Below are 20,363 nucleotides of genomic sequence, written 5' to 3'. Positions count from 1 at the left end.
CCTTCAAGTATATGTGTCCCTTTTCCGTATACAGTATTCCAGTTTCTTATCCAAATCTGCACAACTTTGTATGATTCAAGTTTCTTCCACTTCTGTTACCATTGCTTTTTTCATTGTTCTTCTCTACTCTGTCCCACCATTGCACCTCTCTCCCATTTGCTCTATTCCCACACATAAAAAACAAACTTGCTCCCTTACTGACCTGCTGCTGCAACAGTCATAGTTGTAAGAACCATTAGGGGCGGGAGGGATAGTTACCTCTGTACTTCAATCCTGCTCATTTTGCCCCAAAGTCCAAGTCGAGGAAGGAGAAACGGGATTGGCTGGAAGAAGGGTCACGTATTCACCTCCAACCAATCGGATTCCACAAAGCTGTACTTAAGCTGGGACTTAAGCTTTAAAGGTACCAGTACTGAGACTACAGCCGATGTTAGATAATACTTGAGCTGTGTTCACGGATTTTTAAAGTACCCAGGCACATGGGCGTCCGCAGAGGGGGGCAAGAGGGGGCAGTGCCCCCCCCTGGGACTGTGCACATAAGTTTCCACCTGTTCATGCATTGGCCCCAGCTTACTGTGGTTTCTGTCGCGATCCCTCGAAGATTTTTCTTCTGTGCAGCAGAGTTTTCTTTTAGCTCCTTCCCTAGCTGCTCGCTCCCCCCTCCCTTGTCACGGTGCTGCCGGATCGTATTACTTCAGCTGTGACAGAGAGAGAGAGCAGCCAGGGAGCATCTGATTGGCCAGTAGCACAGATTGCAGCGCGGGAGAAAACGAAGGAAGGAAAGCCCTATCTATTGCAGTCTGCAGCCTTGTACTCAGTGTCGGACTGGCCCGGCGGGACACCGGGAAAAAACCCGGTGGGCCCCCGCCGGGCCAGACCCCCTCTAATAGTAAATAAATTTTAAAAAAGTTTCTGGCGATGAGCATCGCATCACCGCTTGCGCATGCGCATCGGCACTTGCGCACCGAGAAGCGCCGCTCGCGCATGGCGGCGTTCGAGCGGCGCAGTAGGGGGGCGGGGGCCCTGGACCAGCAGTCCCGGTGGGCCCCGGGCCCCCCAGTCCGACCCTGCTTGTACTTGTGAGTTTTGGGGGTATTTATACAATTATTTGCCCCTGTGCCATCTGTTTGTGTGTTCTGCTGTTATATATGTATGTACTTGCCCCTGTGCCATCTGTTTGTGAGTTCTGGGGGTATTTATACATGTACTTGCTCCTGTGCCATCTGTTTGTGAGTTCTGGGGGTATTTATTATTTTATTTATTAACATGTATTTATATAGCGCCAACATATTGCGTAGCACTGTAAAGTAAATGTGATTATACAACTACATCACATGAATTATATATATATAGAATATATGGAGTAACAAACATCACAATCAATACAGGTACAAAGAGGTGAGGAAGGCCCTATGGATAGGCATACAGTCTAAAGGGAAGGGAGTAATACACAAGGTGTGGGAGTGGGCAAGATCGAAGTAAGTGGGTGAGAAATGTGGTGTTGTATGTGGTGTTGCCTTTGGTAGTTAAGCAGAGTGAGGGTAGGCTTCTCGAAAGAAGTGCGTTTTCAGAGATTTTTTGAAAGCAGAAAGGTTGGGAGAAAGTCGGACAGACCGTGGGAGAGCGTTCCAGAGGAGGGGTGCAGCCCTTCCAAAGTCTTGAATGCGAGCATGTGAGGAGGTAATGAGAGAAGAGTTGAGTAGCAGGTCAGTAGAGGAGCTTAGTAAGCGAGTGGGTGAGTATATAGAGATGAGTTCAGAGATGTAGGGTGGGGCAGAGTTATGAAGTGCTTTGAAAGTCAGTGTCATTAATTTGAATTTGATTCTGAAAGGTAACGGAAGCCAGTGCAGTGATTGACAGAATGGCGAGGCAGAGGAGGAGCGGTTGCTGAGGTGTATGAGCCTCGCAGCAGTGTTCATTATGGACTGGAGAGGTGACAGTCTCTGGAGGGGGAGGCCAATTAAAAGAGAGTTACAGTAGTCTAGACGCGATATGATGAGAGAGTGAATAAGAATTTTGGCAGCGTCTTGGGTGATAAATGATGGTATTTTGGATATGTTCCTTAGGTGGAAGTGACATGATTTAATAAGTGACTGGATATGAGGAGTGAATGACAGGGCAGAATCTAGGATAACCCCAAGGCACCGGGCCTGAGGAGAGGGGGTGATAGTGGAATTGTTAACTATGATGGATACTTCGGGGATGCTACTGGTGTTAGTTGGAGGAAAGAGAACCATTTCAGTTTTAGAGAGGTTTAATTTAAGGTAGCGTTGCGACATCCAGGTAGAGATAGCGGACAGGCAGGAGGAGACGCGAGTTAGGAGTTCTGGGTTGAGATCAGGAGATGAGAGATAGATCTGAGTATCGTCAGCATAGAGGTGGTAGTGGAAACCATACGAATTTATTAATTTGCCAAGGGAGGAATTATAGAGGGAGAATAGTAATGGTCCCAGGACAGAGCCTTGAGGAACTCCAACAGAAAGAGGAAGGGGAGAAGATGATACTCCATTGTAGGAGACACTGAAGGAAGATTGGTGATGTAAGAAGAGAACCAGGACAGGGCTGTGTCACGAAGGCCAAGCGACTGGAGGGACTGGAGGAGGAGAGGGTGATCTACAGTGTCAAATGCGGCTGAGAGGTCAAGCAGTATCAGTAGTGAGAAATGATTGTTGGCTTTAGCGGTTAAAAGGTCATTAGTTAGTCGAGTCAGGGCAGTTTCCGTGGAGTGTTGTGGCTTAAAACCAGATTGTAGGGGGTCCAGCAGGTCATTGTCAGAGAGGAATGAGGTAAGTCGGTTGTAGACTAGGCGCTCAAGTAGTTTAGAGATGAAAGGTAGCAGAGAGATAGGTCGGAGGTTGTCAAGTTTGGAGGGATCAAGAGAGGGTTTTTTCAGAATGGGGGGGACAAGAGCATGTTTTAGTTGAGAAGGAAACAGTCCAGTTGAGAGTGAAAGATTAAATAGGTGAGTTAAGGCTTTGATTAGACAAGGATTGGTATTGCAGAGAAGTTTTGAGGGAATTGGATCAAGCGGGCAGGTGGTAAGGTGAGAAGAGGCCAGAAGCTTTGAGACTTCCTCATCAGTGACAGGGGTGAAGGAGCACAGGAGAGACTGGGGAGTGTGGAGGGAGGGTGGTGGAAGTCTAGGGGGGTTGAGTAGTGTAATGTCCCTTCTGATAGTGTCAATTTTGTTCAGCAATATTTATACATGTACTTGCCCCTGTGCCATCTGTTTGTGAGTTCTGGGGGTATTTATACATGTACTTGCCCCTGTGCCATCTGTTTGTGAGTTCTGGGGGTATTTATACATGTACTTGCCCCTGTGCCATCTGTTTGTGAGTTCTGGGGGTATTTATGCATGTACTTGCCCCTGTGCCATCTGTTTGTGAGTTCTGGGGGTATTTATGCATGTATTTGCCCCTGTGCCATCTGTTTGTGAGTTCTGGGGGTATTTATGCATGTACTTGCCCCTGTGCCATCTGTTTGTGAGTTCTGGGGGTATTTATGCATGTATTTGCCACTGTACCATCTGTTTGTGAGTTCTGGGGGTATTTATGCATGTACTTGCCCCTGTGCCATCTGTTTGTGAGTTCTGGGGGTATTTATGCATGTATTTGCCACTGTACCATCTGTTTGTGAGTTCTGGGGGTATTTATACATGAACTTGCCCCTGTACCATCTGTTTGTGAGTTCTGGGGGTATTTATACATGAACTTGCCACTTTGCCATCTTTGTGTGAACTAGGGTTGCCACTTGTCAGACAACCGGTATTTTGAAGGGTTGCCCGGGTCAAAACTTCCTGGATGGTTTTTCAAATTAGGGAAACTGTGCAGGATTCCCTTGATTGACCCGGTGGCATAGCTCCACCCCCTGATGGCAGTGACACACCCACCTATCTCACAGGCCCGCCCACAGATGCCTCCTTGCCCCACCCTGGAAAATTTTCTGCGGACACCCATGCCCAGGCACCGCATTAACAGTCTCACTAAGTGTCTGATACAATAGGCTGCAAGTAGCATCCCTCACCCCTAGCTGGAGACTTTGTACAAGCAAATTTTTATTTGTTGTCAGGCAGGTTTGGGGAGGCTTAGCCTCCCCAAGCATTAATGAAAATCCGCCCATGACCTGACCAGAAATACTGCAGCTCTAACTAACCGGAAGAAGTGTGGAAGCAAAAGACAGAACTCCGTCTGTTAATTGGTTAATGTGACCTACATATATGGTTTGTTTGTGTGCACTGTGAATCATACGATCCCAGTGGGCGGCCCTTATTTTTTAAAATGGCAGTTTTCTATTTATGATTACCCAGTGGCACATACTACTAAAAAAAGTATATTATGATGAAAATGGTTTATTTACATGAAGCAGGGTTTTACACATAAGCTGTTTTATGCAATATCTTTTTATAGAGACCTACATTGTGTGAGGGGTATAGTTTTCCTTTTAAGGTGGATTTCGCTGCACCAATCATATGAAAGTTATGTCTAACTAACAGTAGTGGCAGTCACCCATTGATATTGTCAGGCAATATATACAGAGATATTATCAGTAACCGTCAGAAATCTTTTAACCTTTCCGATTGACTTGACCGATCGCCATGGTATGCTAAATGTCGGGACAATCCACACACTGTCCGAAAATCATATGACTTTTTGTTTCATACCATAGTATCTTTGCATCTATGGCTAGTCTTACACCTGACCGTGATGCCTTCAGGTCTAGTAACCCATAGCGACCAGTCTAGAGTTTTTGCCTTTCTGGCTATATAAACCCAAACAATATGGTAGTGAAGGTTGGAAAACGACATAAGGGGGTGGCAGATAGGGAGACTTATTCGCCTGCAATAAATCTTCTCTACTGCGAGCAACTAATCTTCCCGAAATTCCTTCCAACCGGCAAGAAAGAATGTGGATCGCCGGCTAGATGACATACGTGCAGGCGACTAAATCTCCCCGTTTGCCACCACCCAAAAGGGGGAATATCCATGTCATTTGCAATTCACGTCTGACACTCGGCATGCTTGTGCTGTTTGCAGTGCACTTATACACCATTTCTATTAAAAAAAAATAACGTATTTGTGAGATAGAGCATTTTAACCATTCACTACAGTTTTAAGTGCATCTTTTTACATTAGTGACAATTCTCCTTTATTGAGCGAGTACAGAATGGATGATTAACATCCAGAACTTGCCTACAAGACTTCACATTTATGGCCAGATAATGTGTCTTCTGCTTCGGGAACTTTCTAGTTCTGTTTGGGCAGAGCCACTTTCCTACCTGTTTATCTCCTCTCTATTTCCCCACAAGCACATGAAACCACTTTCAATTTGTCACATAAGACTGTGCCTTGTGCAGTAAAAGAGAGAGTCGTATTTTTAGCTTTGTTTGGTCGACCTTTGCCATTACGCTTTAGGTTAATGGAAGTGGAAGGGAAGTACATTAGATTTATAGATTTGTCTATAACGTTTTTTGCACTGAAGCGACTCCACTAATTGCATTATATAACTCTATGTAGCTGTCTGAATTCAGAGTAACAGCATAAAGCCATTTTTAGTGTGTTATGAATGTCCTGCTTTTTAGTTTGGCTCCAATATGGAGAGACCAAGTTTATAGCTAAAGAGATGTGATGGGAGTTCTATAGACCTGCTCAGAGGTTCACTGATCTGTTGGGATAATCACCAGTTGTGTCTCTTTTCAGCTTTCAAATGGGTCATCGAACCCATCTAAAAACAAATACTCTGTAAGGCTACAACCCCCATATGAAATAAAAGGCACTAAGTTTGCCCAGGAGCAGTAACCCATAGCAACCAATAGGATCCTTGCTTTTGAACAGGTGATTAGTCATGTCTGCCTTCTGATTGGTTGCTATTGGTTACTGCTCCAGGGCAAACTTTTATTACATAACCCCCCAAATGTATTGTGAATTCTACTTTTTATTACTCATTTTTCTATTCACGCTCTCTCCTATTCATATGCCAGTCTCTTATTCGTATCAATGCATGGCTGCTAGGGTAATTTGGACCCTAGCAACTGGAAACTAGGGAAATTGCAAACTGGAGAGCTGCTGAATAAAAAAGCTAAATACCTCAAAAACACAAATAATAAATGAAAGGCAGTTGAGAACAAATTGTCTGACTATTACGCTCTACATCATACTAAAAGTTAATTTAAAGGTTAACAACCCCTTTAAGATGTATGGTAGGGTATATGTCCCCTTTAATGTATTCGGCTATGACAGTTTAGTCAACAATTAAAGGGGTTGTTCACCTTTAAGATAACTGTTCATATGATGTTGAGAGGGATATTCTGAGACACTTTGCAATTGGTTTTCATTTTATATTAGTTGTTTTTTGAGTTATTTAGCTTTTTATTCAGCAGCTTGTCAATTTGCATTTTAAGCAATCTGGTTGCTAGGACCCAAATTACCATAGTAACCATGATTTGAATAAGAGACTGGGATATGAATAGGAGAGGCCTGAATAGAAAGATGAGTAATATAAAGTAGCAATAACAATACATTTGTAGCCTTACAGAGCATGTTTTTTTTTTTAATGGGGTCAGCGACGCCCATTCGAAAGCTGGAAAGAGTCAGAAGAAAAAGGAAAATAATGATAAAACTATTAAAAATAAATAATGTAGACAAATTGAAAAGTTGTTTAGAATTAGCCATTCTATAACATACTTAAAGTTACCTTAAAGGTGAACCACCGCTTTAAGCTACTGAGTTGCTACTGGTGGAAGGGAAAACAAAACTGATTTAGGGCTCATTTAAAAAGCATTTGTCTCTGTATTCCATCTGCAAAAAGTGCAAAAACCTGATATATTCCACATTTTCTGCACTTTGCACCCAGTCCTGGACTTGGTAAATTACCCCTAGAAAGTCTCCCATTTGACTACTACAACACAATGGGAGTTTGGGGTCCTAGCAATGCAGGAATTATAGAGCTCCCTTAGGAGTCCACAATTCATAGCTGTCTCATGTAAAGCTGGACTATTGGAAGGTATGAGAGCTGTAGTTCAGCAACAACTCAAGGCTGCAGGTTGAACATCCATACTATTTTGACACAATTTATGTCATTTACTACTACATAAGTAAACCTGTTTGCTGCCACAGCCCCTTTATATGGCGCCATGGCAGCAAACTAATTGGCTCAACAGTCGAGGGATAACTGCCACCCCGTGCTCAGCTGCCAGCTTGTCTGTAGGGAAGCAATGAGAGCATCTCTCTGTACTTATATTGCACGCAATGCAATCATTACATGCAGATATTTCCTGGATGAAATAGTTTTTGGGTTTTTTTTTTTAGATTGACATTCTGAAAGACTCTTTAGACTTTGCAGTTGCTCAACATCTGGAGAAAAAGTCTGAAGTTTTGGAAAAGGATCCAGAGAAGACAGAGGCTGACTTCCTGCAGGATTACCTTCATAGATTCCAGGTGAGATTGCTACTGAAACATGCAAATGTATGCTTCCTCTTCTTCTTCTTCTTCCCTAACTCTGGACATAGAAATTAGCAATAAATATACTGTAGCGGTAAGCTAACATACCATAATCCAATAGCATACTATGGTATAATGTACGGAAAGCATTTTAGGACATCATCAGGAGAACACACACTCCTGCATGCGCTCTCCTAAAGAAGAAGTATGCAGACTCGTCTCTTCTAACACTCGCTTATCCCAAGAGACTGCAGTCACACCTCTGTGCTGCCCACATTTGCTGTTGCAATCTCGCCCCTTGTGGCTCACTCCTCAGCTATCAGCCTGGCTTACGAGCTGAGGTCTGAGCACGGAGGGCTGATGACGGAGAGCTTTTGTAATGAGGGCTGAGGACCGAGAAGGGAGGGCTGAGGAATGAGCCACGAGGGGGGAGATTGCAACAGCATTTTTTTGTTCACACCTTCTTTTGTTTTCAAGCCCAAGTAGCGTGTACAGTACTTAAAGCAAACCGTACAGGCAGGACCGCCATCAGAAATCGCAGGGCCCCATACGACAAAATTTCCTGGGCCCCCTGGGCTGCACCCACCGCAAACCCCACCTACAGGTCCGCCCTCTCCACCCCACAGGTTCGCCCCCACCACACAGTAAAAAAACAAAAAAATAATGTGGTGGCTAGGGTTCCCACATGTTAATAAAAAATAAAAAGATATTGGTGGTCAGGGCCCCCAATAAAAAATATTGGTGGCTAGGACCCCACATGAGAAAAAAAAAATTGGTGGCCAGGCCCCCCCCCACATTATGAGAAAATTGGTGGCCAGGGCCCCTTAAACGTCCATGCCTTCCCGAAGTCAGCAGATGGTGGGCCCGGCTAATCAAGTAAGTCTCTCGGGGCCCCCTACAACTCTCCTCCCGGTCCCCCCCTGATGGCTGCCCTGAGTACAGGTATGGGACCTGTTATCCAGAATGCTCGGGACCTGGGGTTTTCAAGATGAGATCTTTCCATAATTTGGATCTTCATGCCTTAAGTCTACTAGAAAATCATTTAAACATTAAATAAATCCAATAGGCTGGTTTTACTTCCAATAAGGATTAATTTAGATCAAGAACAAGGCACTATTTTATTATTACAGACAAGAAGGAAATCATTTTTTTAAAATTTGGATTATTTGGATAAAGTGGAGTCTATGGGAGATGGCCTTCCCGTAAGTCCGAGCTTTCTGGATAATGGGTTTCTGGAAAACGGATCCCATACATGTAGTAGCAGGTAAAGTTGTTGTACCGTGTTAGCCAGTAAAAATGTTACAGGGCAACCCTTTTGAAATAAAAACTATATGATATATGATTATATTAGTTTTATACCTTTATACCACTTTTGTTATTTTTTTATTTCAAAAGGGTTGCCCTGTAACATACATGTACTAGAAAACAAAAATGTATCGGGACAAGTCATTTCTCATGTTCCTGGGAACACAATTGACTTTTTCAGGCCCCATTATTTTTATATTGACATGGCCTATTATTTATATAAAACTGGACTGCCCAGCCTTTGGCATTTCATCTATGGTGGGAGTCGTACTCAAAGGGACAGTTCACCTCTAAGGTAACTTTTAGTGTGTTATACAATGGATAAAGCAACTTTTCAACAGTTTTTGAATTATTTGCCTTCTTTTTCTGTCTGTTTCCAGATTTCAAAAGGGGGGTTGTGCTTAGAGATTAAGCACTGTTTGTACTGTTGAATAATTTGTGTTTCTCTGCAAGCTGCTGCTTACTTATGTTTGCAATGAGTAGAAAAATAGCTCACAAATGCCTCTTTAGCTGTTTTTGTTTATGTGCCGGTTTGGGGCATTCAGTTCAGCCTAAATCTGTATCCTCATGTGGCTCTTATACTCTCCAGGGCAGGCTGTTTTCTAGTCATCTGACTGTTAATAATAGCACTCGTTAAAGGGCCAGCAACATCAGGAATCGAGTTGTTCTAGCTGAAGATTTTTTTTTTAGGCTACAGATCTACAGAAAGTAGAGCAGATAGCAAAGACCCTGTCATTAAAAATAGGGTGTCATTTTACATAAACAGAATTAAAATAACTGGTGTTTAATCTCCGCTGATGTATATACAAATGGGCACACATGAAATACTGCCAGTCACAATGCAGAAGAAATCAGCAATGTCCATGTCTACACAATAACATTTTCTGGCCTAATTTTAATGTAAAATATTTTGTCCATTTTATTTCTCCTTGTCTTTGCATTAGGAGCTGAGTGCAAAGCTGGAATCTCTGGGTAAAATTGCAACTGATAGTCTGCAGGACCTGACCACACAGCTTGTCCGAGAGAGACTTCCAGACTGCGAGAAGAGTGATATTGCAATATATGAAGAACAACTCAGAGAATGGCAAGAGGAACGAGTGCAACTGACTGTCAGGGAAAAGGAGATGAGAGAAAAGGCAAAAGAAGAATTTGAAGCCAGGAAAGCTGCTAGTTCTGCTACTGCTGTATGATACTGTACCAGCCCAATAGGAGATACTGGGCTTTCCTTTCAGCTGTAAAGGACAACTTATCCCTATTAAATATCAGGGCATATTCAGAGCATAATGTTTCCTGTGTTTGGTCTCTCTATCTTACACACACACTCATCCTCTATCTCTCTATCGTGCCCCTACCTGTATCCAAAATAGTAAAAGGTGTGTGCTTGTGAAGTGGGTGCAAAGCAGACTGGAGACCCTTGCCAGGGGTTACATAGACATACAAGAAAAAAATACTGCTGCAGCACCTCTTAGTTGCAAAAGTGAAAAATGTATTAGGCCAGACAACCAGGCCTAATAAATTCAATTCAAAATCTTTACTTTTTAAACTAAGAGGTGCTGCAGCAGTATTTTTTCCTGGATGCCCTTACCTGTAGAGGAGATTCATGAACAATATGTTGTGCATCATCCTTTTAGCCTCTTGAGAAGCATTTATCTAAATAAGGTACCATCCATCCATTAGTATAAATGCTAATATGCAGAGAAGTGTTTCTGTACATGACCCCAAAATTTTCTGTCTGTGTAACGGAGAACACATAAAAGACAAGACCTCTACTCCCTTGATATTTTGAACGAGGCATTACCTTGCCTGAATACTTCAGTGTGTCGTTTCCCTTTTAAAATCCATGTCTCCGGCTGCTAATTTATTTGTATTTTCATAACATTTCTCATTTTCATCTTTATATATTTTGTATGATTTGATCATTCAGCTGAAATATCTAGGTCTAAAAGATAAAATTGGTGTTTTATATGAGATTAATGACTTGTCCCCGCTGGGAAATGATCTGTGCTGTCTGAAATGCTAATGGCTTGTAATTCCGTTTTTCCTTCTTTTCTTTTTCTTTAAACAAATTAAAGCGTTTACAACATAGATTGTTTCATTTAACGCTGGCTAATTAAACTTCAAATCACTTCAGCAGATACTAATGTTAAAACGAATAGATCTAAAACCAGGCAAGTGGTTAGAATTGCTTGTACTTTTCATTAACCCCTTCCCACTGGTGAGCAATATGGTCATTCCCGACTGAACTGTTGTTACTTTACTGCGTAATTTACTGTGTTGTTTACAGGATCATTGCACACAGGTATTTAGCCATAGTCCACTGAGAGAACCAACATGAATAAAATAGGGATGCACCGAACCCACTAATTTGGATTCGGCCGAACCCCCGAAATACCAAACCGAATCCAAACCCTAATTTGCATATGCAAATTAGGGGTGGGAAGGGGAAAATATTTTTTACTTCCTTGTTTTGTGACAAAAAGTCATGCGATTTCCCTCCCCACCCCTAATTTACACATGCAAATTAGGATTCAGATTCAGTTCGGCTGGGCAGAAGGATTGGGCCGAATCCTACTGAAAAAGGCCGAATCCTGGCCCAAACCCTTTCTGAATCCTGGATTCGGTGCATCCCTAGAATAAAATGCCTGTCTCTGCTATAACACTCTTCTCATTTGTGTGAATGCAGTGGGGTTTATTTATTAATGCTGGACACATTTTCACCTGGGCAGTAACCAACAGCAACAGATAAATGTTGGATTATTTCACTCGTGCTATAGAAGAAGCAGACTCGCAAGGCCCGGACTGTGGTGTCCCAGGTAATTTATAGCTAATAAAAAAACCTTCCTCCCCAGCCACTCTCTTACCTGGGACGCAAATCGCATGGGAGTGGGTGGAGCAGGGAGTGGGCCGGGCCCTTTAGAAGATTTTTTTTTTTTTGCGGGGGGGGGGGGGTCTGGCACACTCTAGTTTCTCCACTGATTGAGAGTGCATGTTCCATTGAAGTGAATGAGAAGAGGCAGATTGGGGATTAAACTTTAATGAAAATATAATGTAGACTTTATCCATATATATCCATGAAACATTCTGAACTGGAATAATCTTGTAAATCTTCAGTGTCTTCAAATGTTCTGGAAGGATGTTGTAATATAAAAAGTATGGAATGTAAATACCAAAGATATTTATTTTAGGGACACCTCTTTTTCAACAAACTTTTGTACAGTATCTGGGCAACTGCAAATGTGGCTGGCTGGCTATGGATTACACATACAAATGTGGCTGGCTATGGATTACACATACAAATGTGGCTGGCTATGGATTACACATACAAATGTGGCTGGCTATGGATTACACATAGGGTTGCCACCTGGCCTGGCCGGTAAAAATGATGGTTGATCCCAATGTTATTAATAGGGAAAAAAATTAAATATATATAGAAAGGCCGGTATTTTTTTCAAGAAAAGGTGGCAACCCTTATTACACACAACCTTCCTTCACAAGGTTTATATCTCAATTATATCTCAACAGATATAAGCACAATGCACTTGATTAAAACATTATGCACATGGGCCAATAGTCTCAAAATATCAGATTGTGTGGCCAAGTGTAAACTGTGCCCAGCTTTTGGGTTACATTAATACACATAAAGTGACAAAGGGGATATACCCCGTACTCGAGTACCTCGTGTAAATACTGGTTCCCTATCACTCAGAGACTACTTATCCCATAAAGGAATCATTAGCTTAGCGTGGGTACAGGCTGCCATGTTGTTTGACTTTTGCTCAGTCTCACACTGATCACACAGCTCTGAGTGACACCAATGTGGGTGTATAGGGGGCAGGAGAGAGGGCATGTGCAGAATACTGCTGGGCTCTGTACTTATCACCTACCCTATTGCAGATATTTATAAAGGTTCGAGTTGCGTTTTCCATGAAAATTTCGAGTTGTTTTTTATTTTGGGTCAAATTATTCGAGATTTATTATACTCCGACCCTGGAAATAGCTTGAATCCAAAACTACACCATCTAAAACCCATCAAGGTCATGTAGGAGTCCATTAAGTCCCTTGAACCATTTGAAGATGTCAGTAGCCTTCATGAGGTTCGACGTTTCTTTTGGAGGGTTTCGACCTGAAAACTCGATTGATTTGAGGGCTTTTTTTTTGCCAAAAACTCGCTCAATTAGAGTTTTCGGGTTTTGTAACGTGAACTCGCTGAATAAAATTTTTTCTTAAATAAGAAACCGTTCTAGTTGTGAGTTCATTAGAGTTCATTCGTGTTAAAAAAAAAAACAAAAAACTAACATTTGCCCTTTGATAAAAAACACCCTTAATACAGGGCTGCATTGCTTTCAGTGGAACGTGCAGATTGCACTTAATTTTTTTCCAGTAAAGAGGAATTATGGCCTTGCTGTGTTGCCCATCTGGCCTCACCCTCAAAATTCCTATTTCTGAGACGAAGGTTTATTCCATGGACATTGATGGTAGTTAATTCATAAATGCAAATCTGTTGTTATAGTTCCGTCAGCTTTGCGTGAGCCGATATAGAGTCATTATAACAATGAAAACACCGTAATTCCCGTGAGCGCATGGGTTTCATTACTCCGATTCTCCTGTCACTCATCACTGGAAAAACCATGGCTGTTAAATCACTTCTTCGCCTCTCCACGGTGCCCCTGGAAGCACATTTTTCACGCTATATAGTGAAAATCAACTACCAAATTCCAGATATTTGAATCTCTGTGTTTTCCATGAAAGATGTTGGCAATTAACCTCTTACCTGCCACAGAGCATAGAATCTATGGTGCTATTTCCAGGTCCCTCTGCAGCCTACGGAAAAACACATTGCTTAATACAGGTATAGGATCCGTTATCCTGAAAGCTTCGAATTACGAATTAATCAAATAATTCAAATTTGTAAAAAGATTCCCTTTTTCTCTGTAGTAATGAAACAGTAGCTTGTACTTGATCCCAACTAAGAAATAATTAATCCTTATTCGATGCAAAACCAGCCTATTAGGTTTAATCAATGCGTAAATTATTTTTTAGTAGCCAAAGTATGGAAAGATCCCTTATCCTAGGTCTTTGATCAAGTTCAAGGTACCGTTTCATTACTACAGAGAAAAAGGAAATCATTTTAAAAGAAAACATGAATTATTTGATTATAATATAGCAGGGATGCATCGAATCCACTATTAGGGATTCGGCTGAATCCCCGAATCCTTAGTGAAAGATTCGGCCCAATTCGGAACTGAATCCTAATTTGCATATGCAAACTAGGGGCAGGAAAGGAAAAAGTGGAAAAAATTTCTTCTTTTGTGACGAAAGGTCATGTGATTTCCCCTACCCGCGCCTAATTTACATATGCAAATTAGGATTCAGATTCGGTTCGGCCAGGCACAAGGATTCAACCAAATCCGAATCCTGCTGAAAAAAGGCTGAAACCTGGCCGAATCCCGAACCGAATCCTGGATTCGGTGCATCCCTATAATAGTCCATGGTAGATGGCTTTTTTCTCTAATTCAGAGCTTTCTGGATAACGAGTTTCTGGATAACGGATCCTACACGTATAATGATACGGTTTCATATAAAGAACTGCACACAAATATCACAACAAGGAAATCTTTCTACGTTTGTTTCTCTTTTATTGTGGAATTGAGTTTGTTTCTTTTACATCAAATATCCTCAGTGGAAGTGGGGTATTGCACACAAATATCATAAAAGCACTACATATTTACTTCACTGGAAACTAATGGTCTACATTAGATATGAATTGATAGGATAGAGGTGATGCGAGATTATAAGACATAATACCATACACAGCTGCAGACTGACACTAACACCATTCAGAACGAGAGAAGAATGTGAGGAGCTTCCCCGCCAGCCACCAGACTGGGTTTCTCCAACGAGTGGAAGGCAGACGGCTGCATGCATAAGTGTTAAAGCAATAGTTCTTAGCTGCTATTGGTTTCTTGAGTAACACAGCCCAGTCTGAAGTGAATGTTATTTGTGGCTCCTTAGCGGTTCCAGTGAGCCTGAAGCTATATTAGTGCAGAGAAGCTTTAAGAATTCCTTTTTCCTTCCTTTGTATTGTGAATTCCTTCTGTCCAAAGTCTTATCCAGATAGCAGAGACCAAAGACCATGACATAAATGTATGATAGAGTCCTTGAAATGAGTTAATTCCATTTTTCCTTTTTCGTATTTTACTTGGCTAGTAGGATTTAAAAAAAAAAGAAGGAAATCCATGATTTATTTTCCTTCTCCAAGGCCTGATCCTTTTGCTTTCTCAACAGATCCGGATGTTTGTTATAATTGGCATGTACCTAAGGCAGCCGATGGTATTTCAAATAGAAACAAAAAACAACAGCCTTTCAAGTGATAAGAGGTGAATACGGCCACCAACAAATCATTTGTTTATAGGTCTATTGATTATAAATTCAAACCTATTCAGCACAGATGTCCAACTTATGGTCCTCCAGTTACTGATAAACTACAAGTCCCATTATCACCTGGTAGATTTGTAGTGCTGGGAACTGTAACTCAACAATGTTAGTTGTTTCTTTTATTACTGAGCTCAGCACATCTACACTACAGAAGGCTTGAGAAGATCTTTTCTATTGAAGGAAATCAAATGAATTATTCTGGAATGTCAAATCCAAGTTTCTCCAACCACACCATTAGCTGGGCCATTAACCTGTCTGGGATGGTTTGGCATTGGAGATGACAATGTTTTAAGGCCTGCGAATTTGAGTTCTTGGTCCAACCTGTACCCACTGCACTGGACCTCTGGGATTGTGTGTATATAGAATACAATGTATGAAGCTTCATAATGTTCTATAATACACAAGAGCCTTGAATAACCTGTACAATATGTGTTTACTAACAGTGCTTAGTGATGTAGCTTGTGAGTCTTGGAACGTCATAGTAATTCCTATATCCTTATATTTTACAATAGGAAGTCCTTTATCACTTATATATGGTCTACAACTCCTCTCATACTTACAGTAGCTTGAGAAGGTGTTGGGATCTGGACGTAACCAATAGCTGGAGAGAAATAAGTTGTCCATACCTTGAGACCTCTTACAGACCATAGTATCAGCCAATCCATATACAATGATTAGATTACATGAAGCTATTGTTATATTTCATGTATTATTCACATCAGAGCCAATTTTTCATTCATCCATAAAGGATTCCTGCTGTGCTGATAAATTCCCATTGTGGGCACAGTTTTATATCTTTATCTGGAATTTATGTCCAGCAACCCAACCATCTATTAGTACCGTCAGTATTCTTAAAAAAATCAATAAATGGGAGCGGACAAATCATTCCAGCAGGAGTGTTCTAGTATTTGATCTAACGATGCTTCCCAGTCAATGTTTTATATATTTACACTTGCACTAAGTCTGCAGAGACTTGGCACATGTTGTAAAAACAAAATAATAATTGATCTTTTCTTGTTCAAGTTGCGTTGTCATGTAGCCCACTAAATAACAAGAAAACACTTCCCTAATCATGCCCACGCCTCCAAGTTAATATCATGTCAAGTTTCCACCAGTTCTAGTATACCATAGCAACCAATCAGAAAGTAGTATTTACTGGCCTGCTGTTTGGAAGTTAACCTCCAACTGGTTGCTATGGGTTATTAGACTGGAGCACTTGTTATTAAATTAGCCCTCATGGCATTGATTTATCAAGCAGAGCTAAGACAATCACTTCTCATTTCCCAATGAAATGTCCAAGTATTTCTGTATATAGTACTTTATATAGTCAGGGCCTCATACGGGGTGGGCACCCCATAGGCCCCCAGAAGACGATGACTTACAACTTCCAGCACCCCAATAGTCTGGGGCTTGTAGCTTACCAACATTTGAAGAGACAATGGTTACCCAAGTCAGGTCCGATCTATGGTCAAGTTGAGGAAGCTAGACGGGGTACTAACACTTTCAGTAAAACCTTCCTCCTACATTATATTGTTTGGAGGGCAAAACTCTTTGTTTTATTCAATAGGCAAAGCAAAAAAAAATATGCATTATTTCCTATAAATAGACCATAACATGCAAGAGTTTAATTTACTGCGAGCAATAAATATCTCCTCTCTGTTAAACATGCCATCCAGGTTGCCTTGTAAACCTCATGGTAACCAAGATGGCAGCTGCAGTGTGTATAGAAAATCAAATAGGCAGAGAAGGATTGTTACGTGCACACAACAAAATATTTGCTTTACAGTCTATTCAAGGGAAGACAAAACCTTTTTATCAGTTGGATATTTCCCCTTTAATATTTCCTGTAGTGACTTAAACCAATAATGAATTTTGTTCACAAAACACAATTGGTAAAGGGCAGGGGAGGCGAAAACAGCGTTCTGGATATAGCAGCAACATCATTATATACCCACAATGCTGTAGGAAGAGTATTATAGGGATTAGTGTCTACAAATAGATGCCACATATACAAATACAATAAAAACAAATAAAACACAGAATAAGAACAAACGTAAAAAATAAACTAAGCTTGGCAGGGCACATGCTTTTTTTAGCCACTCCCACAGTGTATTTGCATGTGATTTATTCCAGTTTGGGACTGGCACAGACACAACAAGGCACAGAATTGCTTTTCTGCAGCCCAAATGGGGATCAGAACTAATAAAAATGTGCCAAATGGTAATTAAGCACTGCCACATGAACACACCGGGTATTGCCCTTTGGAGCCAACATAATGCTTGCAACATTACATAAATAGCAAAGCAATAAATATGCTTATACATAAAATGGTTTATGTGGATCACATAAATTATTAAAAAGTGTCATAATTCACAGCATTAAATGGACCAAACCAGTCCAAAAAAAAAATAAAAATACCTGACGTCATTGACATTCAGTGCAACAAAAAAAATTATATTTAAAGTCGTGTAAACGTCAGAAATAAATAAAATGCATTGATTAAAAAAAATACACAAATTGTAGGCTCTAAACCCCATGCACTTTATATTGGCATTATATTTACTGTTATACTTTCCCAGTAATTTTTATTACTCAGATTCTACATCACTTCCGTATCGTCCAGCCATCCATTCTGGTACCGTGCAGTGTTTTTGTATCAGTGGCTTAACTAGACATTTAAGGGCCCAATTTATTTACCTGGATCACCACCAGGAGCACTCTTGCTTCTGTCTCTGTGTTATGGGCCTGGTTGGTGTCCAGGAAAGTGCGACCATAGATTCACCAAATTCATTTAGCTTGAAATCATTATGGCCAGTGTTCTAATTGGTATTTACTCCCCTACGAGCTCTTAGAAAACATAAGCACTTGCTTTCCTATTCTTTATGGCCAATGTGATGTCCAGCAAGAGACATTCATCAACAATCACAGAGTGGCTGAAACATAGCGAATAAAAAAAGGTATTTGCTTGAAACCCAAAAACTTACATAAAAGTACCTACATTGATTAAAAAAGAACTGTACATTTGTTCCTACATCTTGTAAAACCAACAAATCACTTAAGAGGAAGATTAATATACCCTCAATAAAAACCATTGCCGCTCAAGTCTTGGCACAACCTCCATTAACTCTCTAACCTGGTGTTTCCCCATCAGATAAACCTGTCCGATCTCCCAAGCACACACACACACTTCCCCAGCTACAATCTCCCACACTGCAGTTGTTTTATACAATTGCCGTCAAACATTTAAAAATAAGTGCATCGAGTATCTTTATACATTCAAGTCACTTTCTAAGGCAAATTGTTCAACGCATGTACTTCTGAATGCTTTGGTTTTTCGCTTTTGTGTACACACTGCAAGATCGAAGGTGCCGAACGAGAGATTTGAGTGGTTTTTTTTGGAACTGGCTAAATGAGTACAAGGCCGTATGCATCTGGATTTGTCTTCAGGGATTGGTTGTTTACAATTGCATGCAACGTTAGTGTTACAGTTTATGGTCAATCTAAAAGTGAGGTTCTTCATTAAGCCAAGTTTGGGACAGTTACGTTAGATCTTTACAACAAATTAGGCAACAGAAAGGCTTTTTGGACAAAGGCTGTCATGCATGAGAAACCAAAACACTGCCACGATTTCACCCATCAAACTGCAGCATAGACAACTCTTATGGGTATCAAAAGAGAAATGATATTTTACTTGTATTAGTGTTGACCCCCAAGTCCTGTGTTTAAGCCTTCTCTCCTCTTCTTCTTTCTCATTTACTTTCTGTCCTGAAGGAAGCTCTTATTTTGGGCTTAAAGAAAAAATAATGTGCAAGAGCATTTTTACAGACCTGTATTTTATACCTGGATAAGTGACCTTGCAGTGATTTGAACCCTGTGTAGGAAGCATTGCAATTTGCCATAGAGATGAGTGGAGATATTACAGTCATCCGTGTCAGCATGGATAGCGCTGGGCATAAATATAGTTCTGCAGATTAATAAAACATTTGTAATCTCTAGGTGAGGTTTGTGGAAATCAGTTGGGTAATGCGATGAAGAGTCTGGTGGGCTATTCACAGTTCGATCTTACATGCGGGGAAAGATTCATCTTGCATAACAACCGTGCTGCTGCTTGCCAAAACCATAATGTTGAGGTCTTGTTGTTTTTCATGAGTCTCCTGATACCATTCCCTCATCACTTCGGAATCATGAGTAGGGATTAATGTGACCTAAATCAACAGGAAAGAAAGATTCCTTGATTATAAAGTGAAATATAGTCAATAGCAGGAGACTTCAACCTGATACACTCAAGTTTATGTTGAACTGAAACCCCACAAACAGCTGAAGAGCCAAAGGAACATCTCTTTGCTAATGGATTTAAAGATGCAGCATTCTTATCTTAAATTAATTAAGTGAACATTTGGGAAGATATGTTTGGTCTCAACCAGCAGGACAAGGTACTATATCTGCACGCAACTAACTTTCAATGCTTGTGTGTCATCTATAAGATCCAGCAAGCAATATGGCCATGCCTGGATATGTTAGATTTGAAGTGGAGCAGGTAAGTTAGTCTTGTATGGAGTGCTAGCCTATATCCACCTTAACTCTACCTAGTTACATACCTTATATACTCGAGTATAAGCCGAGTTTTTCAGCCCCCAAAATATGCTGAAAAACTCTACCTCGGCTTATACTCGGGTCAAGCGGAAAAACGGTCGCCGGCGTCTAAGAATAGTCGCCGGCGCCTAAGAATAGTCGTTGGCGTCCAAGAATAGTCGCCGGCATCCAAGAATAGTTTCCAAGAATATTCGCCGGCGTCCAAGAATGGTCGCAGGCCTCCAAAAACTAGACGCCGGCACTTCCAATGGGAGCAGGAACCCTCAATTTTTTGATTGAAACTTACCAGAAGCTGCTGCATTTCTCACCCTAGGCTTATACTCGAGTCAATAAGCTTTCCCAGTTTTTGGAGGTAAAATTAGGTACCTCGGCTTATACTCGGGACGGCTTATACTCGAGTATATAAGGTATCTGGTTTTTGTAGACATTGCCAACAATAAAGTGGGGCTTTTTTAATTATTGGTTGATTAAGCTGTGTTAATCCTTCTGCAGTCAAAGTGGAGGGACCCAAAATGCCTCAGAAGAAGCAGGAATTCCCTCCAAAGTGAGGGGTTTGGTTACATCAGAGCCATAAGCATGCAGGCACCTAGGGCCC

At 41.1% G+C, this 20,363-nt stretch overlaps 2 protein-coding genes across 2 annotated transcripts in view; one reads left to right on the top strand and one right to left on the bottom strand.

Annotated features, from left to right (window-relative positions):
- Window positions 1-10,825, top strand: part of mrps27.L (mitochondrial ribosomal protein S27 L homeolog) — a 54,290-nt gene extending 43,465 nt beyond the window's left edge. Inside the window, exons 10-11 of the mRNA XM_018265072.2 lie at window positions 7,304-7,432; window positions 9,685-10,825. Of these exons, the coding sequence (XP_018120561.1) occupies window positions 7,304-7,432; window positions 9,685-9,930 (375 nt within the window). The 3' untranslated portion in view covers window positions 9,931-10,825. The remainder of the gene's footprint in view (window positions 1-7,303; window positions 7,433-9,684) is intronic.
- Window positions 10,826-14,353: 3,528 nt separating this feature from the next.
- map1b.L (microtubule associated protein 1B L homeolog) overlaps window positions 14,354-20,363 on the bottom strand; it is a 44,472-nt gene continuing 38,462 nt past the window's right edge. The window contains exon 7 of the mRNA XM_018265058.2: window positions 14,354-19,380. Coding sequence (XP_018120547.1) covers window positions 19,225-19,380 — 156 coding nt within the window. The 3' untranslated portion in view covers window positions 14,354-19,224. The remainder of the gene's footprint in view (window positions 19,381-20,363) is intronic.

This window comes from Xenopus laevis, chromosome 1L (assembly GCF_017654675.1).
Source record: "Xenopus laevis strain J_2021 chromosome 1L, Xenopus_laevis_v10.1, whole genome shotgun sequence".
NCBI classification, from domain to species: domain Eukaryota; kingdom Metazoa; phylum Chordata; class Amphibia; order Anura; family Pipidae; genus Xenopus; species Xenopus laevis.
This window is presented reverse-complemented; position numbering and strand designations above follow the sequence as displayed.